The following is a 25,672-nucleotide window of genomic DNA, read 5'->3' on the forward strand; positions in this document are numbered from 1 at the left end:
TAGAATCAAAAGATGTCACCTCCACCCTGTGGGTAACCAGTCTTTTGGAGTTTTGGCTCCATTTTGCAAGTAAATGCCAGTCTTTTGGAGTTTTGGCTCCATTTTGCAAGTAAATGCCAATCTTTTGGAATTTTGGCTCCTTTTTGCAAGCAAATACCACATGACACCAGACTTAAAGTCCTTCATATTGTACAACCAAATTGGCCTAGGGGTGTCTTGATCTCTGGCAAATATTGATGGAAAAATATTTGTGAAAATACTATTCCAAGAATAAAATACATGGTGTAGATTTTCAATTATCCATGAAAACAGGGAAGTTTTTTGAATTTTGGAAAACAACTCTATGGCAAATAAGTTCTACCAAACACAAGAAAATTCATTTTGCATGGAAAATACTTCCATACATCCAAACAGCCCTTAGGGCATGTTTGGCAACCATGAAAAATTGTCATGGAATATATTTGTGGGGCCAATTGTGAGAGATGGGTGGGAGAATGAGAGACTTGAGAGGGTGGCTTTAAAGGGAGCATGAAAAGCCTAAAAAAGAGTGAAAAACCAAATTTTTTAAGTAGTATACTTTTTTCACCATTTTTTAGGGGAATTTCTCATCCTGTTTCCATCAAATAATAACAAAGAACCAATGATCTAAAACAGGCTTTTTAGAGGCAAGTAGAGTAATGATAATTCATCTTCTATAGAAATTGGAGATTTAGCAATTGAAGGAGAGCAATACAAATGCAGAAAGAAGCTAGCAAAATGGAAGGATTAAGGGGTATTAGAAGTTTAAGGGGAAGCCATAAAATCTAACAGGAAATTCAGAGACAATTTTGCTTACCAACCTGGGATACAATTTTCCCGGAAAAGCCAAAGGGAACATCACAACCGTCCGCCACACTTCAGGCAAGATACCGATACAATTTTCCCGGAAAAGCCAAAGGGAACATCACAACCGTCCACCACACTTCAGGCAAGATACCGATACAATTTTCCCGGAAAAGCCAAAGGGAACATCACAACCGTCCGCCACACTTCAGGCAAGATACCGATACAATTTCCGGTCAACTTTGTCCCTCTCTAAGAACTCCCGCTCGATCAGAGACTCCATCCTTTTCTTTATCACAACAGGGTTGGGCAGAAAACGCGACTGTAACTGCTTTGTAACTTCAGCCACAATGTTGTTATGATCCAAGACGCGCCTCGATTTCATTATCCTAACGATGGCGGCTTCAATCTGAGGCTTTCTATCTTCTTCCACCCTCTGGCGGGTCTCCTGTTTTTCGGGCTCCGACTCTTTCTGAGCCACAACAGTCCCTATCTTTACCCTATGAAGCTTGCTCGTAAACTTGTCGTTAAAGAAGAACAAGTCATCCTCACCAATGTCTTTGCTCATGGGTTCTTTGCGAAGAACGTTCTTTCCCTTCACACAGGCAAGAGACTGCAAGCATCTCTTCAAATCAGAGGCCGGAATTTCGGTTGCCTGTTCAATTTCTTTGTAACCCAAGCAATCAGATGAATTGAACAGCATTAGAATGCACATTTGATGAGTTGATACATTCAGGTCGTGCTTTTGACCCTTCCCAAAAGTTGCCTTTAAATCTGCCGTGCCCATATTAGTTTGCCATGATAATCTCCGACCGGTGTGAGTGCCGAGATAGTATGTTCGAAACTTTTCACACACGCCTAGAATTTCAGCCGGAAGGTTACAAGTTGCACTGGCCTGAGTCGGCCAAGATCCCGTCGTGAGAACTTGGACGGTTAGATTAGGACTATCTTTATCTTTAGGCTCCATGGATTGACTAGTCATAAACCCTTGCATTGTATCCTGAGAGGTTTTCATATCTGTGAACATCCCTTCAAGTTTGGATGTAAACTGATAACCACATTCTGTTTTTAGCTTAACTATCAGACTTCTCTCTGCGTCTTCCGAGAGAGATTTGCCCGACAAAAGCCGTTTAGCGAGATGTTGCTTGTAGTATTTCTCAAATACATCCTTTTCTTGCAGGTATCGGAATAGCATCATCACTTTGTCAAGGACAATCTCCACTTCATCTTCGCTAACCCCTTTTAGACCCTTACGGAGTTTCTCATCAACAAATAAGGAAATAAACTCGGGAGATCTGGGATTCAAATTGATGAAGAATTCGAACGAAGAATTTAAAGCATTTTGGAAAGTCTTGTCATTGGTAAACGCCAAGCTAATGATCTTATCATGTTTATCTTTTTCATCCAAAAGACGCTGCACAAAGTCCACGGGGTCTTTAAGTCTCTCTGGATCAGTAACCAACTGTTTTCCAGTTTCTCGAAGATGAGAAGTCATCACATCTTTTATTGTTGGGAGTCCATCAGGGACTCGACGGAACAAGGTGTACATTCTTCCCAAGTCCTCGTATTTGTCATCCACAAGCATATTTACCAAGCCAGAGTTCTCCATGTGGACTAATCTCTGCATGTGATTTGCAATCATTTCCTTCTCTACTACATTTGTAATTTTTGTTTCGCTTTTGGCATCTAAGTAGTGAGAAACTCTCTCTATCTCTTCGTTAAGCCGCCTCTCAGCTTTCTTGAGGTACTCACCGCAATCGCAGGATTCGATGAACTGTTGAGACTCAACACTGTAGAAATTGGCAGAGACCTCAAGAAATGGTTTCTCAAAATCTTCTTGGTAAACGGAAGGTCCCAAATCCATTAGCATTTTTATTATATTTCTCATCAACCCTCGATTTATAACTTCACCAGTCCGCTCTCTATGTACAAGCTCGAGGAGTGTGTTGAGTAACCTTGTCTGGATTTTGTAAGAATGGATAATATTATCCCTCCACAGATTAAGTCCAAGCTCGTGAACAGGAGTCTTGTGAGAAGTGGGCACAAAAGTTCTATCCATGTACATTAATATGTCTCGGATCATCTGCAATGCCTTGTTGTGGTCGCCCCACTTCCGATTAAGCTCCTCTAGAAACAAACCTCCCTTAGCGGCCTCTATTGATTTTGATATTTCTTTCAGATGCCCTGTCATTGTGTTGACAAGTCCAGAGTAAAGTTTCTCTCCGTATTTGTGCAGCACCATATTGTAAGCATTCCTGGATTCACAACAAAAGCTTCAACATTACATATACCTTCTTCTTCTTTTTTCATTTGAATATTAATATTACATATAACCTAACTCTTAAAGTGGGTATCGGTGATGATTCACGATGAATTGACAACAGACTTAATACAAAGCAGACTTCGGAAATATTAGAACATGACGAGCATAGTAGAAGCAACCAAAGCATCGAGTAAATTTTGCACAAGATACATGTCAAGAACTGAAAATGTTTTTTTCAGGTTGACCATCATACACATAAAAGAAAGCAGTGTAATTAACCTTGCTATGGAATGGCAATAAAATATACGAAAAAATGGAAGATGGCAGCCAACTTTGTCGGGCTTCTGAACATCAGTAAAATGCAACAAACGGAATAACACTCTAAAAGAATAAAGAACAGGATACGTTGGTAAGCAACCACTTATTTGCTAGACCAGAAAAGTACCATGCTGTGGAACAGCGAAAAATATAAGAAAAATGAGTTTGTCAAGCTATTGAACAGCAGCAAAATGCCAAAAAGAGGAAAAACAATCTACGAAGACAACAGAACAGGAAAATATATTAATAAACAACGCTCATTAGCTATACCAAAAAAGTAGAATTTACTTTGCTATGGATATGAAAGTACTAAAAAGGCAATTAAAAAAGCACTGAAAAGTGGAAGAAAAGACAATAATGTTGAAAACTTTCACAAAAGCAGTGGCCAGCTTCCATGTTGGAGCAAAGAATCCAAAAGTCCATCCTTCTCTCGTGTCAAAACCACCTCCCTCACTACTGAAACTGGCTACTACCACCATGGATAAATTTATATCACTTCATCCATTTGCAGGTTACATTACTTTTATAATTTATATTGTTAGAAATATAAGGTTTTATTAGCAGCCACTAAAGTTAACAAATACCCTCTGACCAGTCAAGTTCAGGATGTTTTCCTATGTTCTAAAAACTTGACAGAACCAGTTGCCCCAACCAGTTCAACCTGAAACAACCATTTTCCTGTCCTGTTGATCCAGTTCAACCTGAAACAGCCATTTTTCCTGTCCTGTTGATCAAGCAGGCATGCGTTTCCAAAATTAAAAAATTGAACAGCCCAGTTTTTAAATTATATCATGTGAACCGTTTAAAGCGAGGTTTTTAAAATATTCCAAAATTTAATTATTAATGGCATCATGGTTCAACCAGGGTTGAATCGCTTGGACCAGTTTGGAACCGAGCCCTTTTTTGGTTCAATCACCCGGGTCTGATTTTCATAACATGATATTTTGAGACAAATTTACAAGCCTCTGGAATCTACAAAAATTCACAACCCACTCGCTTCCAAACTGGCTTTCTCACTCCGGCATCCAGTTACCACCCCCACGGCTACAATAACTCCCAATCACTTTATACTGTTGTTAGAAATGTAAGGTGTTATAAATATATGACAACAAACTAAGTCAAATTTAATTCATTTCCTCTGATCATCAAAGTTCACACTTTTTTCAGACTATTTAGCAATTCCACTGAGTGTTGCAAACCTCCAGCCAATTTCATAGACGCCTCTTAGCAATTTCAGAATGATTTAAATATATTTAATGATCTTTTAAGATCATTCAAACATGTTCTCAACTGGTGAATGCCCCTTCTCCTCCAGAGTCCAGATAGAAACCAACACGTCAGTCCCTTGCCTTCCCATATAAAACAAAACTGACCTTACACCTGCCAACTAAATGCGGCAGAATGGGTGTTGGGGAATTTAGAAACTCATATGCATTGTTAGATGTTTAAATCATCACGTTCAGAAATGTTTCGGGGTCTCTGTGTTTTCTTCAACGTGATTCGCCCTTCTGTAATATTGTTCATGGGGTTCATAAAATTGGCTCCCTTATGAGCTTTTGGGAATTGTCCCTTCCATGCTACACAGCATGCAACTAATAGAATTTTGAGTTTGGTCTTTGTACATCTTGAAATTCCTCTCCCACGTTGGTGAGAGGTCTGTGTGTTTTCTTCAACTTGATTTGCCCATCTGTGATATTGTTCATGGGGTTCTTATCTTAGACTGGATGTATGTGTCGCCATTTATTAAGATGAAGGTGGAAAATAAAAGGTATTTAATACGTGTTAGAATCATGCCTTTTGTAGAAGTCATTAATGGAGGTCATGTGTATGAAAATGATGAGAGTAATCAGGGGGTCAATCTGAATCCAGTTGAAAGCGTGGTGCCTGACACTGGTACTCTGGCACCGAAGGAGAGGGCTGCCATTGATGAGGTTAGCAAAGATAAAAATCATCTGCACCAGGTCAAGGGCAAAGGACCGTTGCACCCCAGATTCAAATTTGAATTAGGTTCTAACGAGGCTGAATCCTCATTGGCCGGTTTCCTGAGAGCACGGCATCCTGCGGCAGAAGGTCGGCCTCCTGAGATGACCAAGCGTAGGGCGTTAAATGACCCTACTCGTGGCATGGTGAGAATGGAGAGCCAAAAAAGAAGGGAGTTGAAACAATGTATTAATCTTCGCCGGGTCCCGAGGCAGGATAAGGGTGTCAATTCACCTGCTACTGAAAAAGATAACCATCATTTGGATCTTCGAAAAGGTAATCACAGATTTATTGCCTCACATCCCGATTCTAGAAGTCGTTGCAAATAAACTAAAAGTATACGAAAAGATTTCATGCTAACCCCTCATCCAACATGCATTGTAGTTATGGAAATGAGAATAATAATTACTCAAGGCACTCAAGAGTCGGTCCTCTCCCATATAAAAAGTGGGAAGGTAGGCGTTATGGCAGACACTGACTAGAATTTTTTTTTTTAAAAAAAAAGGAAAATTTGTCTCTACGCTCCTTGACCATTTAGAATCCTTTAATATGGACGGGAATTCCAGCTCCTCCACCGAAGAAAGGAGATTTGACCGCACAGGTAAAAAAAAGTTGGCGAGGAAGGACTAGCTGGGAAGAAAAAATTTCCTTCAAAAGATATGGTCAAGGTAAAAGGACGAAGCGGCAACAATCAGCCTCACGAGGGAAAATCGAGCAGGCATTCTTAGAGGAATTTGGAACTTCAGTGGAAGAAACTCCTAGAGGAGGCAAAAGATAAGGAAGTGGAGGTAGAAGCTTTTACAGGCAAGAAATCTATGGAAAAGGTTTGTGTTCCTCTTAATGAGCTCCCCCATTTCAAAACAGCTCTAGTGGAAGAGAAGAAAGCCTTGGAAGAGGTATCGGACTTAGAAGAGGATTGGGAGGATGAAATCAGTGAGGGGCCGTCTCGAGAGACTGGTCAGTCTAGAGATTCCATGGATGCAGATCTCGGCAGGAAGATTAAAGGTTGTCTCGAAAGGGCTGAACAGGCCTCGGTGGGAGAAAATGTGGAGTTGCTAAACAAGGAGAAGCAGGCATTCTTAGAGGAATTTGACGAGAAGCTAGGCAGTGGTTTTGAGAAAAATGTAGAGAAGACGAAGGAGATGCTTCTTGACATAGAGAAGCGAGATGCGGTCAAAAGGGGGAAGACGCCAGGTAAGGGTACCAGGGAGCTCAAGGCTCTGAAGAAGTGAGGAGTTTTTCTTACGGTGTAAATAGTTTTTGGTGGACTTTTGTGGGTTGTCTTCGAGGAAATTATTTTTGGAAGGGTTTGGAAAGGTTTGTTGGGTTGGATGTTGTTGGAAAACGGAAGGTGGGAAGTTGTTATTGCTCCGGTTATTGAACTCTCTACCCTGATTGAGAAATTTGGATGGTAATGATGTGCGCTTGAGGGACTGTGGTCCTTCACTGCTCGAGGAATTATCCTCTGATAATCTTAACATGCTAGGGTGAATGGGTATTTGATTCGTTTTATGAATGATTAAGTGTGGATAAAGTAGGTGATGCAAATATTAGGCCTAAATAAGTGGCATATTTGCCAATTAGTATTTTATTAGGGGTATTTTAGTCATTTGGTTATTTAGAGTTCTTATTTTAGTAGGCTTCTTTAAGAGTTGATGTTTTAGTAGGTTACTATTTCCTAGGTTGTTGTTTGCATATTTATAGGCCTCTTTACAGCTTATTTTGTAGCTTTGATTGATATTGAATAAAGATTCTTCTCCCTCTAATTCTGGTTTTCTTCTTCCCTCTTCTGATTTCTTCTCTTCTCTCCCTAAATTCGTCTATTCTTCTCTTCTTCTTCTACTTCTCCCTAAATTCGTCTCTTCTTCAGGTTATTTTCGTCTCTTCTTCCCATATTCTTCTAATTCTATCCCCTTTCATCAAATTTCCCTTCATAGTCCTACATCAATTTGGTATCAGTGCAAAAGATCCAAGAAAAGAACCCCATTACTTTGGTATCATCTTCTTCAACATCTTCCAAAAGTAGCCTCTTCCACTAAAATCCAATCCCTTTGTTGTCCACATCTTTCCCAACCATCAACATTCAACAGTAAAGAGAGGGGCCTTTGAGGCTTTTCATCAAACACCATAAGCACATAAATTCGTAACCTTCGTCACCCCTTTCTTTCTCAACCCTAAAACCAGCCCAACACCTCATAACCTTCAGCCCTGCAGTCTTTCCCCCGAAATACCACATCTGAACATCACAAACAGCCCCCACCTTGCTGCCCAGAAATTCATCCAAACAGCCCTTGAGCAACTTTGTTCCAACTTGTATTCTGCCTCTAATAAACTTGCGAAAAAACCCAGTAGCAACATCCCCATCCGAACCCTGTTATTTCAGCCTTTTCACCTTCCTTTCAGTCCCCATTTTCACCCTCAAACTCCCATCCGAACCAGCCAAAGAAGGTCCTTGTGTTCTCGAAGTTTCAGCCGTGAAGCCCCACCTTATTTCTCAGCCCATTGCCTATTACCCTCTCTGTTTCAGCCCCATTTCCATAGTAAACCAGTCCCAGTTTTCATAGTTTATGTGATCCCAAAACTTGCAGATAATCACCCCGCAAGATCCAACCGGAAGAAATATCCAGTGATTATTCCCAGCTGCCACACTGCAGTTGTGGTTTCGTTGGGGGAAAGAAACCCTAGCAACTTTCTAATTTCCAGAGGCGTACCGTTGAAGGACAGCTAGTGGTGAATAACCTCTTTTTGGTAAAGGCACTCTAATATTGGAAAGCTTCCAGTAACGTGTCATTCACAAGAAGGGAATAAATAAGGTAAGTTACCTTTTATGAGAGAGAGATTAGAAGTTGGTACCTGCGATAGCAAGTTACCCCTTTTATTAGTGACCTACTGTTACCAGTCACAAAAGTTAGAAAAAGGCAGATACATGTCATTCAAGAAGGCGAGTTATCGATTACTTGTCATTTGGTCAATCAGTTTCAACTTCCATATTTATCTGGTAAGTGGTAACTTGCAAGAGAAGCTAGAATAAAAAAAAAAAAAAGGCAAGTTATCTTCACCTTTATTTTCTCCATTCGTGTCAGTGGTGGTCACATGACCAGTTGCAAGATAAAGTAATTCCAACCCCTTTTTTTTCCTTGGACCACCCACTTCTATAGCCCACCCCTCATATTCATCTTGGACACCCCTTCTTTAATTGATTTGATCCCTCCTTTTCCTTTAGTGCACCCCCCACCTTTTACTTATATTAAATACCCCATATTACCTTGGGCACCCCCAAGAAAAAAAAATCAGAAAAAAAAAGAGATAGAATTTTCTTTTCCCCCCTCTCTCTCCTAGTTTCTCTCTCCTCTCCCACAATTGTTTTCTCTCTCTTCCTTTGGGCTACTTTCGCTTAAAATTGGGCTTCATTGTCAGCACGAAAGTTGTTCGTAACAACTTTTAGTGCATATCTAGCACACTTTCAGCAATCAGTAGCGCGCGCAAGCATTACTTCGTGCAACTTCGGCCACCCATCTGATATGATCTGAACGTTGATCCAAGCTATCCAGGAGTTCGATTTCAGATCCGCGACAGACAGTGTGTTTCTTTCGACATGCCATATAGATCAGACGGTTGATTTCACTTTTCATCATCAATCTCTATGACTCCACCATTTATTCCTTTTTTTTATGGGTACGATGAAAGCTATTGGAATTGTCGCACTCACTTTCGCTATTATGAGGAAGCATGTTTACATTGGATTGATACTCTAGACGCATATCATGAATACAATGGCCATGATCACCGCCAGATTATCTACTGGGCTAAAGAAACTGTGCGACGACAAGCCCGATGCTCATGGAGCCACATTGAAACGAACCGTCGTAGAAGACGTGAGCAGCCAATCTGTCGTTGGGAGAATGTTCGTGATGCATTTATGAATATTTATGCGCTTGACTATTTAAATCAACAGAGATTGAATCGTGAGCGAGAATACAGAGTGTTGTGTAGTGTTGAAAGTAAAGTCGAAGCCCTCCTTGAATGACTAAAAGAAGACCGTCATTATATATGCGAAGCTAAAATTGTAGCTGAAAATTCAATGCGTCGTATACGTGAGTCAGATTTGCAGAGACAGCTTCATAGTTCTAAGGCAGATATTGTGGCAGATCCACGTGAGGCTTTTCCTTTGACAAAGTTGATTAAGCATCTCCTGAGTCAGAGCCGAGTGACATGACTGTTGAGCCATTACCTGAGACAGATGATTGCGAGCATATTACAGAGAATTGCCCTATATTTGCCCCGATTGATCAGATTGCCGAGATTTGTGCTGACACAGATGATCTTGTTCCGCAGATTGATCATGAGGTCCATCAGCCTGACATTACTGCCCCAGCTTCAGTCCTAGACGCTGATTTTATCATTGATTCTACTGAGCCAGATGAGATACCAGCGGCTGACTTTCATGTTGATTTTCCTGCGCCTACTGCGCTACCAGTTGATGTTGATTATGTGGGATGTTCTCCGATTGGTACCACCCATAGCTGTTTTGCCGATCACACCGATCCAGGACGAGTACGTTGCCATCTTCCTAGCTTCGCTGATTCTCACGGAAGGCTTGTATTTTGATGATTTTGCATGGATGCTTTCTTTCATATTCCGCTGCCAGCCTTTCATATCACTTTTATTGTTGTCTCGAGCATTAGCCATCCGGATTGCTTAAGATGGATTGCGCCTCATTCTGCTTCTTGGATTATTTTCATATTTGACCCAAGCGGACTAGAACTCGAGGGCGAGTTCTTTTCAACTAGGGAAGAATGATGCAAATATTAGGCCTAAATAAGTGGCATATTTGCCAATTAGTATTTTATTAGGGGTATTTTAGTAATTTGGTTATTTAGAGTTCTTATTTTAGTAGGCTTCTTTAAGAGTTGATGTTTTAGTAGGTTACTATTTGCTAGGTTGTTGTTTGCCTATTTATAGGCCTCTTTACAGCTTATTTTGTAACTTTGATTGATATTGAATAAAGATTCTTCTCCCTCTAATTCTGGTTTTCTTCTTCCCTCTTCTGATTTCTTCTCCTCTCCCTAAATTCGTCTATTCTTCTCTTCTTCTACTTCTCCCTAAATTCGTCTCTTCTTCATGTTATTTTCGTCTCTTCTTCTCCTATTATTCTAATTCTATCCCCTTTTGTCTATTTCTCTCCCCTTTCATCAAATTTCCCTTCTACATCAGTAGGTCTTTGATGAAGTTTTAGCTGTTTTATTGATATGAAATGTCTTTTTGCAAACACAGTAGGTCTCTAAAACCTCTTATCTTGGCATAAGAATCAGTTCTATGGGGGACTCTTGGTCCCTTCTGCTTATAATGATCTCAGTATATGAATATATTGTCAATTTTCAAAAAAAAAAAAAACGAAAGAAAACCCTTAAGGTTTAAACTTATAAAAGCTTAAGGGGCCGATGATCCTTGAGGAGATCGTTTGTGAAGAAACCAAGAAAAGCAAACAACATCATCTCGGAGGATTGAAAGCTCTGTTATCATCTCGGAGGATTGAAAACAACAACATGATCTCAGTAATAGAGAATTCACCTAACAAGTAAGATTGTTATCCACAACCCATTCCTTTTTTGGAATGTCATTTGTTAGAAGAACCAATGTCTAAATATTCATATTCGGTTGGAGGCATGGGGAATGGGGCAACACAGCACATGAGTAGTTCGCTCCAGGACCCCACCCCCTCGAGAGCAGGATGCCGGCTGAGATGGAGCTGGGAGCCAACCTATACTTTCCTTGGGCTCGCCTTGCCCCAACATCTAAATAAAGGGCAGGCACCAAAAAGGAACCAGCCCAGCCTCTTCAAGAAAGCTTTGCTCGGTAAGCGCTGAGTAGTGCCACCTAGAAAACAGAAAAGCCCCGGCCCAGCCCAATCTAGCCTCTTTCACGGTATGTGAAACAAAAACAGGGCCTCCTCCCCTATTAAGTAGTTCTGAGGAGCTACCTAAATGTGGAGAACATTTGTTCTTTCTCCCCTTCCGCTTTGAACTAGTGTGGCTTCAAGTCCCTAAAAAGAAGGAAAGTCTGGAGCCATGATGGAAAGAAGCTGGAGTTCAAGGGTTGACGGATGTTGTGATAAGTTGTAAGCTCCAGCACGTTAAGAGTTAGCTCAAGATTTGGAATCATGACAACTTTCGGAAAGATGAAAGGAAATCTTGGGTGCTTCACCAGACATAGGAGATTAGCCGGGCGGAAGAAAGTGGAGCAGTTAGGGCTAAACATGTGGTGGAGATGGGAATTCTCAAGGAGGAATACAATGGGTTGATTATGTGGGATGAAATTTATTGGAGACAACAATATAGATCGAGATGTCTGCAACTTGAAAGAAATGGACAAAAACACAACTTACTGCAATGGGATTGCGAGTACTAGAAGACGAGGAAACCATATCACGTCCCTCCAAATAGAAGATATCATATGTGAGGATAAGGAAACCATATGTCAGGAGATTGTAGATTTCTATAAGAAAATATATGCTACACAGTTAGGGCAAGGCACCCTAGACCAGATAGTGTGGAATTCAATAGGATCTATGACATTGATAGAGCCTTCTTAGAGAAGCCCTTTGAAGAGGATCCCCAAAAGGTTTCTTCAAGTCCTCTCACGACCTCAGACAAGGAGATCCCATATCCCCTTTTTGTTTTTTATAGTGGCATAAACCTTAAGCTAACCCCAACTAGTTTGGGACAACAAAAGCTTAGTTGAGTTGTGTTGATATAGTGGCAAAAACCATAGGAGGGCGAGCCTTGGCGCAACGGTAAGGTTGCCCCATTGTGATCTAGTGGTCATGGGTTCAAGTCACAGAAACAGCCTCTCTGCAAAGCAGGGGTAAGGCTGCGTACATCTAGCCCTCCCCAGACCCCACAATGGCAGGAGACTCGTGCAGTGGGCCGCCCTTTTTTATAGTGGCATAACCTTGAAAAGAATTATTGACCAGCGTAGAAAGTGTGGTCTTATTGAGGGTTTTGACATTGATTCCCCAGGGATGGAAGCCTCTCGCTTGTGGTTTGCTGACGACGCTATGGATTTTAGTGAGACTTACGTAGACAAAGTGATTAAATTACAAGATGTGCTTAGGTGCTAAGAAGTTGCAACAGTGCAAAGATCTAATTTCCAAAAGTCGAAATTGTTGGGTATTCATATATAAGCGGGGGAGGGACAGACCGGTGGCTTTGCTTGGGTGTTCAGTGGAGCAGTTCCCAACCAAATAAATGTGCCCCCATTTGCATAGGAAGGCCTAAGCAGAGGGTGTGGGATCTTATCAGAGAGTGGAGAAAAGGCTTTGATCTTGGAAGTAGAATCCCATGTCATTAGGGGGCAATATCACATTGATTAAGGCAGTGCCAGCTAATATTTCAATTTACTTCTCTCTATTAAGGCTCAAGGGAGGGGGGATCAAGCGCATCAAGCAAAACCAGAGAAATTTCCTTCGAGGTGATTCCGAGGAAGCCGATCAAAGGAGGTCTAGGCATCAGAAACCTAAGAGACAATAAAAACATATTACTTGGAGAATGGTTGTGGAGGTTTGGGGGGTGAAGCACCAGCTATAAGTCAAAGGTGTGGGGTTTGTCAGGGCAATTGGATATCCAAAGACAAATATAGAGGCAACGGTGTGACTGTGTGGTAGAATATCGTGAGGCACGACTTCCAATTATGAAGCTTGGCTAAGCGATCCTACTCACATTGGACCCAATGCCAAGGTGGTTTGCCCAATAGTGGGTCGAAAAATATTGAATGGTGATGTGGGGGGTGGTTTCCAAGGATGGAATATGAATAATAAGTAGTAATACCATGGCACTTCGAGTTCGATACGAGCAAATTATTGGTTCTTTTTTCCATAACATGAGATATTAGTATGAAACAAAGGTTATTTTCCGATTTGATCTTATGTATCGGGGAGAATATCATGAGGCAGAAGCACACTTTCCTAGAAGGTGTCAGATACATAGCGAGCAGATTAGTTTCTGGAGGAATAGATGGTATTCATAAGTGGCATCCATGGAGAACTTTCACTATCTTTTCGGAGTGGCGAATGATAAAGATGCTTTGGTCCAAGACTGTAGAATTGATAGAGGGGTAGATATCCCAGAAGGTCAACTTTAGGCAATAGTTCTTTGGCAGAGATTTGGACGTGGTTGCTTTGTTCCTGGAGGCTCTAGATTCTGTCTGTGTTAAAAAGTCAGGCAAAGACAAGAAGGTTTGGATTTGGGACTCGTCCGGATCCTTCAACGTCAAATCCTATCGTCACATTGCTCCTAGCTCTCCAACTTCGCACCATGGTTTTAAATTTCGGCCGAAATATTTTGATTTCGGCTACTGTCGAAACGAAATCCATTGGTTTCGGAAAAATCCAAATTTTGCCCGAAATGTCAGGATTTCGTCCGAAACATGCAACTTTCTAGATAAAAAAAAGTAAAATTTCTGTCGAAATGTTGATAGAATCCTTGACAAAAATCAACTCCACTCGTAGAAAAGAGAACAATGAGATTCCTTTAGGTTATTTCTAAAACAGCAAAAAGTAAAAAAGAAAAACCAGAGGTGAAGAATTTTACATGGATTTTGGCCATGATTTTTTACCAAAATGTTTCAGTAATTTTAATAGATTATGGGCGTAATTTCACACTGAAACCGAAATGTTCTCGTTTCGCTAATGACCAAAACCGAAACCAAAATTAAAACCTTGTTTCACACTTGCATAAGTTTTGGAACATTTCAACACCGACTAGAGTCTGTGCATTCAGATGGAGTGTGTACCGAGATAAGATCCTAACAATTGATCACTTGAAGAAAGGTGAACATTTGTGCACCATTGTGCTCTTTGCATCTGAGGCAAGGGAATTAGTTGATCATATGTTCCTTCACTGTAGGGTCGCCGGAGACATCAGGAATCGTATTTTAAAGAGATTCGGGATGGCTTAGGTGGTTCTTTCCCAGCTCTTTGATCTTCTTGATAGCCTGTTCTTTAAGCCTTGGCCTAGAAGAGGGCCCTATCGATAATGGTGTTGTTGGCCACTATATGGGTTCTATGGAAGGAGAGAAATGCCCGAACCTTTAAAAATTCCGTCAAGGCCCTTCATTTTTATGTACACGAAGATTATTGTGTTAGTCGTTTCCTGGGCAAAGACCTCTCCTTGCTTTAAGTTGATCTCTCTCACGGATCTTAGATGCTGTTAGAGGGGAGATTTGCCATAGTATGGAGAAGGGGGTGACGCCTCTACCTTGCTGGAGCCCTCCTGATTATGGAAATGTGACACTTACACTTTGATGGATCGAGTGAACCCCGGGCAGACTAGAATTGGGGGCCTTCTTAGGGATGAGAACGGCAGCACTATGTGGGCTTTCTCTAGTCGATCGGGAACAAAGACTAACGAGAGAAGGTAGGGGATTCTGATTATGGAAATGTGACACTTACACTTTGATGGATCGAGTGAACCCCGGGCAGACTAGAATTGGGGGCCTTCTTAGGGATGAGAACGGCAGCACTATGTGGGCTTTCTCTAGTCGATCGGGAACAAAGACTAACGAGAGAAGGTAGGGGCCGCTGCAAGGCATAAGGCTTAACGAGAGATGATTTGGCTTAACAAGAGATGATTTTGAAAGCATGATAGTAGAAGGGGATTCTCTCACCATTCCAAAAAAAAGAAAAAAGAAGGGGATTCTCTTAATGTGATACGGTGGTTTGAGGGGCGAAGCCCCTATCCTTGAAGTATTTGCAGACTTTATCAAGGAGATAAAGGATTTGCTAGAAGGGTGAAACCTCCATTTAACTTTTTTTATGAAGAAAATAACAGATTTATTAAATAAGAAAAAGAAATTAAATAGGTAAATCATCGAGTGAAGGTTGACTAATGTATAAAACCAATCCTTTAACACTACTTTTGGAAAGCCTACCAGCCAACTCATTAACACTCCTACGTACAAGAAATCTCTTTATATCTACACCTCTCAACTATCTCGTTGATGTGACCGGGCCACTTCTGTCAAGAGACTTATATTGAGTGGAGAGACTTTTATATTGATTATTTTCTTTAATTTTGTTTTATTTTTTATTTTTTTCTTGTGTTGAGGACCTTCTCTATTAGCATATTATATTTCTATAGTCTAGATGTGGGTGATGTCCACATCATCTAGGACCCACGCCACGCACACCATGTCACGCATGCTTTTCCATAGTCCCTTTTTATCCCTTATGTTAGTAGCATCTCTTTATTGTAAGTGATGGTAGTCGGGTCATTTACCATAACTTAAATGATTAAATTACTTTGTCAAAAAGAACCCCATTGGATGTTATGGAGGGCCCACTACAACTCTCACTTAGGTCATTAATAAAAGGAGTAAAGAGAGAGAGAAATAAGCCGTAAATTTTTTGGGTGATTTTCGTGCAACTCATCCCCACAAGCAGCCACAAGAGGAGAGAACTCCTCCCCACTCAGCCGCAAGGGAGACAACTCCCCCTTGGCCATAGGTAGGGCTTCCCCCCTCTTCTTCCTCTATTTTCCCTTCTCCCATCCCCCCCTTTCCCCTCTAGTTTCTCCACTCTATTCTCCTCTCCTCCTTCTCTTCTCCTTTCCCCTTTTTTTCCTTTCCCTCTCCTCTCCCACTCGATTTTCACCTTCTAGGCCTTTTCTTGACTGGTTGCAGTCCACAACTGCACAACCAGTCTCCTTCCCTTCTTCTCCATCTTCTTTTCTCCCCTTTTCCCCCAATTTCCCTGTCCCTTCTTTCTTTCTTTCCTTCCCCTTTTCTCTCTAGTTTCTTCCCTTGCTTTCTTTCCTTTCTTCTTGCTGCCCTATGCAGTTTAGGGGAATGTTACAAGGCCTTCGAGTAGTTCCCTCTTCTCCAACAACCCCTCCTCTCATCCTTCCTTCTTTATTCTCCACTTTCTTATGCCCCTTTCCAATACCCGGCTGATAACTGTGTTAGTTACAGGCACTTCCTCGCTGTCCATTACAGATTCTCATAGCCAACTTGCTGCTCGGGCTGTGCAGGAAGATACTTTTCCACTCTAGTTAGGTATATTTCTAATAGCGGCTGTCATTGGACGGATAGGTGCTTCCGGGCTTCACCCCACTCTCTTGGGACTCCTACACGGGAGATCCGGACCGAGGTGTTGACTTCTACCGGGTGTGATCGCTGCCATTATTATGTCAGCCCTTTTAGACCCCATTTTGAATCCTCTACCCTTTGATTCCCTTACCTACATTAGTTTGTGCCTGATTTCTATATTCCATTTAGCGATGTTATTGTTTGATTTTTAGTTTGTAATCAGACCTCCTTTGTTTATGGCCATATTTGCTCCTTGTTTATTTGATGTGAATCGTCATGATTAATACATGCTTGAAACTGTTTCAGCCCGCATGAATTTTCTTGACAACTAACACTAAAGTAGAGCATACTTGGCTGTTTTGAAATTTCTGGTTGTTAAATCCGATTTCAGGGAATGGTTTGAACTATTTTATAGCACGGGTTACCTGTCAAGCTCCTACGAGTTCTCCATAATTAAACGCAAACCTCCGAGTTAGCATCACTCGTCAATGTATGAGCCTAACCTCCATGGGTCATTGTTATTCTTTTTTTCTTTTTTTTTAAATGGATCATTGTTATTCTACTTAGCCCATGCGAAGATGTTACACTTCCACAATAAGGTCACCCACCCCTGTCCCCCTCCAAATTGTAAATCGAAAAATACTCAAGACCACAAGCAACACATGCACCTCCACCTCATTTGAGCTGTTTCTCCCAATCTAGACCAAAAGAAGAGAGGATAATGCCATTCTATCATTCATATCCCACAATAAGCCCACGCCTGATGAACAGAAGTTACCTATGTAACATCCATCCAAGTTAAGCTTTGTATCCATCTCGCGATAGTATTCATTCTCGGGATCTTGCACCAAATGATTCCTTCCACTCTCTTAAGACGCCTATATATATCTGCCCCAAAAATCCTTGTTGCTTCGAGCCCATTCGATCAACCGCATCTTAATCTTCATTAGTATGTAGGATTGGAAGGAAATGAATCACAGCTAAAACAATTATGGGTGTAACAAGTTGTATCTTCTCTCATTTTCCTTTTTCTTTCTTTTGCTTTGTATCTTGGCCATCTCGGTCGTTTCTTTTAATATATTTGGCTACCATTTAAAAAAAAAAAAAACAAGATGTAGGGGAGTTATTAGACAGGGATGGTGGCTTCATCCTTAGCTACGTATGATCGAGCTTGCATCCTAATACGATAGTAGAAATATTGACAAACCATTGTGGGGTGATACTTCTCAAAGAGTCAAACAATTCCATCCATACCAACACCTTGATCAACAAATATTTGATATCATGTGACTCCCAATTCATAGCTAATGCAATCAAGAAGAATTTCTTCTTTCACACACCCAAAATATTAGCATAAGAATTTTCCCCCATATCCAAGATATCAGGTGGCTAATCCCTCACTTATATGTGTACCCAATTGGTTGCCAAGTGAATCAGTACATTGGATCTTGCTCATCTTGGATATTCAGCATGTTCCAAGAAGATTTGGCATAGTCAAATATCATCCTACTTGATTCTATTGGTTGATTAGTGATTTAGGATACTCTGCATGTTCCAATATCTCTCATGTGATCGTCTCTCTTGTCCCCAAAGAGAGTTGCATATTTCTTTATATAATTGTGTTTAGAATAAATTTCTTCCTTAGCAGTATATATGCACATAAATATATAATATGGAATTTTAATGCTCCTCGGGTTTTGTAGACGGTAGGAAAACAAAGGAAATTTCGTGCCCAATATTCCCCCGAGCTTCTATCTTTTCCCAGGGAAGAATCAACACCTAGAAATAACACAAGGGTATTTATCACTGTTCCAAAACTCCGAGTCAAATCATTGACTCACCCGAATCGACTCAATCTTACCATGGTCAAGTTCTTGGCTGAAATTGAGTTGTGCTATAGAAGTCAATCAAGAACTCGTCTGACCCGTCGATGTTAATGACAAGTTGAATGTGTCAATTGTTGACTCACCCGAGTCGAGTCCTTTTTACCATGGTCGAGTTCTCGTACAAGTCCAAGTTTTCAATATTAGTATTTATATCATTTTAATTTTTCTTCATCATCTCGTTATCTTTCTTCCCCTTACGCCCACCCCACCTCACATACCCACACCCAAGAAGATATGTCTCCGCAAATTATCTGCACCCTTAGATACACCTTTAAAGACTCTTGTTTCTTTCCTACCAGAGTGTCCATGAAATGGAAGCAAAGAAACGACTCCATAAAATCTTACATCAGTGAGGTCATGGGACAACAGCCATGACTATACACGGCCGACAATGTGACCAAGTAGAACCCAACAAACTCCAAAAAAGAAACACAAATAGCCAAAAGCTCACGAGTGTAAGCGCAGTGAATCATCAAATGATCGACAGACTCAGTGTTGGTAAGATAAAAGGCACAACATTTGACAAGAATTTTACGAAGAATCCACAGATGATTGATAGTGAGAATTTTATTAAGGCAACCAGACCAACACAACACGTCAACACATTTACTCACAATGGGGCATGGATACTCCAAACAGGCCTAGCAGGATTTGGGGAGGCTGAGAGGACCATGCTTTTGAAGAAAGATCTAACAGTGAAAGATCCGATGGGTGATCATTCCGATTCTTTTGCCATTACCTTGTTTTTTAATATAGGTCGAGTTGATTCTGGCAAAGAGAAAGGCAACATAGTTGTCAACCAGGGACTCGACTCATGACTCGATTTCTTAATTTTTATGACTCACGACTCGACTCGAGTCGTGCTCGTAAGAGTTTTTGACAAACAGAAATTTAGTTGAAAAAATATAATTAAATATCAAAAGTTGAAGCATGTAAAAAAAAATAACCCAGTAGCACATAGATAAAGCACTAAGCCAAAAATATAAATAACTATATGCTTGTAACTATGTGGGGTGGTTCCGGGGATTCTGTGGGTATTCCCCTAGTAAAATGGGAGGAGGTCTGCTTTCCTTTCAAAAATGGGGGGTTGGGGATTCGAAAAATTAAAGAATTCAACCCGGCTCTTCTGGGCAAATGGCTTTGGCGGTTTGGAATCGAGAAAGATCAGTTCTGGGTTAAAGTGATTAGCAGTAAGTACGGTGCTAAGGTTGGTAAGTGGGATTCGGGGGATTCGGGGGATTTGTTTTCTTCTAAAGGGTTAACTGTGTGGCGGGACATTCTGAAAATTTGGCCTAAATTTGTCAAGGGTACCAGATTCAAGATTTACTCTGGGGATCGAGTTAGATTTTGGTTGGACGCCTGGTGTGCGTCTGAGCCTTTGAGTTCTCTGTTTCCGGATTTATGCAGGGTTGCTCTTAATAAGGAGGTCCTGGTCAAAGATTGCTTCGTGCGGGAGAATGGGAGAGTGTTGTGGATGCCAGCCTTCCGCAGAAATTTCTTCGAGAGAGAATTGGAGACTCTGACTCATCTATTCCAAATCATAGAGTCGTGTTATTTAAAGAGATCTGGGGCTAATATGAGAATTTGGATATGGGATAAGTCCGGTTTTTTTTCTGTTAGGTCCTTTTATTCTCACCTCCTTATTTGCCCTAATCCTTCTATCTTGGCCAAGGCTAGGATATCTCTTTGTCCTCCTAGGGTTTGTTTTTTTGGATGGGCGGTTTGTAGAGATAGGATTCAAACCATTAACTTCCTTAGGCGAATGGGGGATGATGCTGATTGATCATTGCCCTTTATGCCTTTTGGACGGGGAATCGGCTAGTCACCTTTTTATGCATTGCAGTTTTGCTCGATCGGTATGGAGTCTGATTTTGGCTAGATTCGGTTTGAGTTGGGTATTTCCCTTCTCAATTTTGGATTTGCTTGAAGCCTGGGAAGGAGTTCCGTGGAAGAAAAAAGGGAGAATTTTATGGCATTTGTGTTTGTTTTCTACGTTTTGGGAGATCTGGAAGGAAAGGAATGCTAGAGTTTTTGAAGGGGTTCACAAGCCTGCTCATCGAGTTTATGTTAATATTATTGCCGCTGTTATAGCTAGGGTAAGGTGTTTACCCTCTTTTCAGTTTGTGTCTGCTTATGATTTATGGGAAGGCTGGAGTATCATCTGTTTGGAGAAGGTATCTTGTCACAAGGTGGTGCAAAAGTGGATCCCGCCTCCATCTGGTTGTCTGAAAGTTAACTTTGATGGGTCTAACTTCGGTAATCTAGGTCCAGCGGGTATTGGTGGCCTGTGCCGCAATTCTTTCGGTACATCTCTTTGGGCTTTTTCAGGTCCACTTGGGGTCTGCAATTCTAGTGAAGCTGAGGTTAGAGCCGCTTATGAGGGTATCAAGCCTTTGGATAGGGGGGTCCTGGATACATCCATTGTGGAGGGAGATTTTTTAAACGTTATTAGATGGCTTCGAGGATTTGCTAAGCCCCCTTGGAGATTTTGGTCTCTGTTCGATGAGATAGATGACTTAGTTGGTGGGTCATCCATTGCCTTTCAGCAAGTGCGCAGATCAGCAAACGGGGAAGCGGATTGTTTTGCTAGGGAAGGTGTAGTGAGGGAGGAGCTGGAAATCTTTGATTTCCTCCCTCCTTGAGGGTGCTTGTATTTTTTCTTTTGCTTTTTGTTTGCTTTTCTGTTGTTTTTTCTGTTCTCCTTGGTCCTCTCTTTGGGTGACCTTCTTGGTCCTCCCTTTTAATATATTTGATGGCCTTTCAAAAAACTATATGCTTGTAACTTGCATGCACAAAAATAATTAAGTTCTAAGTTCCAACTTCCAAGTTTTCAAAACAAGAAAGCCCAGGCCCGGAGTCGGCGACTCGACTCGTAAGAGTTATTTTTTCGAGTCGACTCCCAGCGACCTATTAGAGTCACCAAACGACTCGGATGAGTCTTCAACAAAGGTGAGTCACTAATGCAACTCGCCTTGAAAGCCCAGCAACTCGACTCGGGAGTTGACTCGTACAAGTCGTAAGATTTGGACAACTATGAGCGGCAACATTCTATTTCCCTATCCCCAATGGCCCAATCCAATTTCCAGTTGGTTCTATGTAAATTGAATGCTACCCTATCTCTTTAAAAGAAGCCACACTAAAAAATACAGGGAAATCCCCTTTTAGAGTTCTCTTGCCCTTGCCGCATCAATTATCAAGCTAGAATCTGATTTTCTCTCCCTCTCCCACTTTAAACCAGATCCCTTTCCGCATTGTTGTCCCCTTGTGTATGTATCCATCCAACGAATCTCATCCCCCGAAGCCGGATCCATAATTGGTGCCTATAGTGATTTTCCAACAGTGCTTTCTGTCTTCTCCGTATTTTCACAGCCATTTTCCCAACAATGCTCCATTCATCGAACTCAACTTCCTCAAGCCAAGGCCTTGCTCTTTGATGGGTTTGCAAACTCCGTCCAAATTTACTAGGTAGTATTTAATATTATCTGTTTTATCATTCCATAGAAAATTCTTTTGAAGTTGTTCCATTCTCTGTATCACTGATATCTGAGAAAGAAATAGGCATACAAAATAGAGAGGGAGATTCGCAAGAACAGCCTTGATCAACGTGATTCTACAACCAAGAGAAAGCAGGGATTTTTTCCAGGGAGTTAGCTTTCTTTCCATTCTCTCAATGACTGAGTCCCATAAGCTTTTTGACGATCTTTCTATACAAAGGAGGAGGCCAATGAACGAGTTCAGAATTTCTCCTTTTTTGCAACCCGGGATTTCGGTGTACACCACAATTTCTAGATCTTCCAGCCTCACCCCCATTGCGAGGGATTTAGAGAGTTTTACCCTTTGCCTTGGCATGTAAGAGTAAGCCCCTCCTGATAATAGCCCCAAAAGAACAGAACAAAGATGAGCACCCCCAATCCAAAGTTCTAACACCATTTGTCAAAAGAAAAACTGACTCATCAACCATTCCATATCTTAAACATAATACTTCGCCTACGATTGTTGAACCTACGTTCTAGGGAGTGCACATAACTGTGAGAGCAACCTTTCACTACTACCAAGGAGTAAAAACTAAAAAGTGTGCAAGAGACCTCGCCAATAGGCCATAAACGTAAGTGCTAATGATTCTCCACCCCCAATAGCATAAAAAGGCCAAGTTATCCCTCTGTATCTTGGTCCCCAAACAACCATTCATATTAGGCCTGCACATGACATTTTCAAACAAGCACGCAAACTTTCTTCTCCATGCAATCTCACAACATATAATTGGGTTTATTTCCAATTGAGCTATGATAAATGTTGGGAATCCGGTAGATAAAAAATGGGAAAAAAAACTACAAAAGAAAGTATACCAAATGTACATAAGTAGATATCATTCCATGTGCTCAAGTGAGACTCGAAAGGTGAAATAATCCACAATAGGATCTCAAAATTCCCCACAAGAAGCCTCAAATATTTACAGAAATCTTTGGCAGCTAATGCCCCAATGATCTGGATGCCACTACCTACACATCTATAAGCTCTGCAGCATTTTAGAAAATGTTGGAATCCCTCTTGAAACTGCATACTGGACTACTCCTTATGTTGATATGTCAGACCAAATTGAGGAGAGTAAGATGCAACGATGCTGGTCTAATCCTAGTTGACCTCTTCAAATATCAAATTACATAACCTTTCTTAGGATTAAAGTTCAACACCGACTTGCACCTAGCCAGAAAACCTTTCCAACTGACAAAGGAGAAAGCCAATAATTTCATGCAGAGTTAGATGAAAAGGCAGCACTTGTATTTGAGAAAAATGCAAGCACCAAAGCAGCATGATTGCCCAAAAATCTCCCAAATTTCCTTACAAATTTGAAAAATGTCCAGAAAACCTTGATTCTTTGGATAAAAACTCCAATCACATCTCCCTGCACCCCACAACTGCCTCAAGGGATTGGAGAAGCCATCCTCTTAAGTACACCAACATATGGAGGAGCCATTGAGTTGAAATTCATCCAAAGTCTATACAAAACCAACCCATTGTTTGAAAACTGCGAATCAGACTAAGCATAACTAAAGAAACAGCGATGACAATAGGATCAATATAACAGAGAAACCATAAAATACGCAAAATTATAAAAACCCAGAGAAGGAGCGAACGGGCTAAACCGAATTGGATCCCTGAGATCAACCAAATGCTACAAAAACAAATATAATTATCGCATTCCTATCTTCCAGTGGTTGGACATAATAAAATTCACCCAAATGTGAAATTCTATCTAGATACATGAATTTCCTACAAATATCCATAGCTACAAGGACGATCACAAAAGAAGTATCCACAGAACAGAAGCTTAATCCACACAAAAATGAACAGTTCATGATGATAAACCAAGGGAAATGATATCAGCACAACCATGATTTAATAATTGCACAAACTTCACTTGTCTTAATTGGCTTGTGAAAGCTTTTTGGGAACTGTAATAACCTTTGACAGTTCTTTAAATAATAAAAGACAAGATTGGTTAGTGCAAATATCAAAACATGGTTGTGCTGATATCATTTCACTAAACCAAATGCCACAAAATCAAATAAAGTTATCGTGTTCCTAACTTGCAGTGGTTGGGCATAAAATTCAATTGTGCAATTCTATCTGGATGCATGACTTTCCTACAAATATCCAAAACCTCAAGTAAAATCACAAAAGAAGTATCCACATCACATAAGCTTAATCCATACAAAAAAAAAAATGAACAGTTCATAACACAATAACCAGGATAAACCCTAAAATGAAAACCAAAACACGAAAAATCGAAAATACCTAATACTTGTCTGAAACAACAACATCATCATCAACAAACAATAAATCAAGATAGAAACCATGATATCAGCCCAACCATGTTTTAATAATTGCACAAACTTAGCTTGTCTTTTCTATTTTAGTCGGCTTGTGAAAGCTTTTTAAGAACTGTAATAAAAGACAAGATGGGTTAGTCCAAATACAAAAACATGGTTGTGCTGATATCATTTCCCTAAACCAAACGCTACAAAAACAAATACGGTTACATAAAATTCATCCAATTGTACATTTCTATCCAGATACATGACTTTCAGAGAAGTACCCACAAAACAGAGGCTTAATTAATCCTAGAAAAATGAAACCCAAAACATGAAAAATAAAAAATAACTAATACTTGTATGAAACAAAATCATCATCAAGAAAAAAAAAACAATAAATCAAGATAGAAGCCAAACCTATAAAGCTCTTCGAAGCTAAGCCCACTCGCGTTGTGACTATAAATCTCGTGAATCGCGTGCTCTAACAACTTCCATGTCTTCTCTGCGTATTTTGGATCTAACTCAACCCTATGCTTAAACGCCTCTATTTTGAAATTCCTCTTCCTCTGACCACTCATTTTTTTTTACCCTAAAAATACAAACCCTAGAATAAAATCCAAATCCTCGTAATCAGAGTACTAAAACAGCCTTTTACAATGAAATTATATCATAATCAGAGATCAAGCAAAGAACCCATTTGCGTTCTGAAGAGAAATCAAGAAAAATCGGAACTGTTTGGTAGAAAAAATCAAGGGTCTCTGCTTCAAATTAGATGATATAAAAGGCTAAAATCGAGTAGAAAAATGAGAAATTCGAGATTGGAACGTGGATTTGGTGAAAGAGAGATGAGATTGAAGAGAGGAAAAGAAAAGCCCAAAATCTGAAATGGAAACCCTCGGAACTGCGCGTTTTAAAGGTTTTATAAGAGGATGAGAGAGAGACACACAGAGAGAGAAAAATGAGGAACCTTTTTGCCAACCCTTATTTTTGGATTTTTCCGCCCTATTGTGGAGTACAGAGCTTTTATATGATGTGAGCCCGTATGGTCCAGTATTTTTTTTAAAGTATTGTACGGACTACTCTATAGGATGATCCGAACCGTCCATTTGATGGGGCACAGAGTAAATAGTCTGTGTTTAAAAAATCATTTCTATAGGATGATCTCAGCTCTCCGATCTATAGAGGTTTCCATAATATGCGGTTTTGGATTGATCGCAGGGCTGGAATCAACCTATGGAAATGATTTTTTGGGCACAACTTATTTACATTGTAGCCTATCGAATGGACGGTTTGGATCATCTTATGTTGTATGCCGTACGGTCTTACACTTACGATTTCCTTGGGTGGATGGCAATACTGTTTTTTAGTAAGAAAAATATGATGTCAGGCCTGTTTGGTTTGGATGTGGGGAAAAATTTTACTGAAAGTTTTTTTTATTTTCTGGGAAATGAATCATCCAACGTTTGATTATCCTTTTTTTGGGAATTTGTTTTTCCAAAGTAAAAAAA

At 40.5% G+C, this 25,672-nt stretch overlaps 1 protein-coding gene across 2 annotated transcripts; it reads right to left on the bottom strand.

Moving 5' to 3' along the window:
- Positions 1-675: 675 nt before the first annotated feature.
- LOC143857776 (cullin-3A-like) lies at positions 676-25,145 on the bottom strand. Of its 2 annotated transcripts, XR_013238762.1 has the most exons (3): positions 24,582-25,145; positions 968-3,077; positions 676-900 (listed from the first exon to the last, which is right to left on the bottom strand). XR_013238762.1 is itself a non-coding variant. In XM_077368259.1 (2 exons), exons 1-2 carry the CDS (start codon positions 24,740-24,742, stop codon positions 1,031-1,033), a joined length of 2,208 nt encoding a protein of 735 aa, XP_077224374.1. In that variant the 5' UTR covers positions 24,743-25,145; the 3' UTR covers positions 676-1,030. The 2 variants fall into 2 exon arrangements, 1 of the variants encoding a protein (XP_077224374.1); XM_077368259.1 differs by having other exon boundaries at positions 676-3,077.
- Positions 25,146-25,672: the final 527 nt, after the last annotated feature.

This window comes from Tasmannia lanceolata, unplaced genomic scaffold (genome assembly GCF_043159265.1).
Source record: "Tasmannia lanceolata isolate RefF3 unplaced genomic scaffold, GAP_Taslan_0.1 ptg000025l, whole genome shotgun sequence".
NCBI classification, from domain to species: domain Eukaryota; kingdom Viridiplantae; phylum Streptophyta; class Magnoliopsida; order Canellales; family Winteraceae; genus Tasmannia; species Tasmannia lanceolata.

Bases quoted from the DNA above. Each gene is read 5' to 3' on its own strand.
- LOC143857776 (XM_077368259.1), bottom strand. From the start codon at position 24,742: ATGAGTGGTCAGAGGAAGAGGAATTTCAAAATAGAGGCGTTTAAGCAT. The intron at 3,078-24,581 runs GTTTGGCTTCTA...TTGTGAATCCAG, and splicing joins AGCTTCGAAGAGCTTTATAG to GAATGCTTACAATATGGTGC.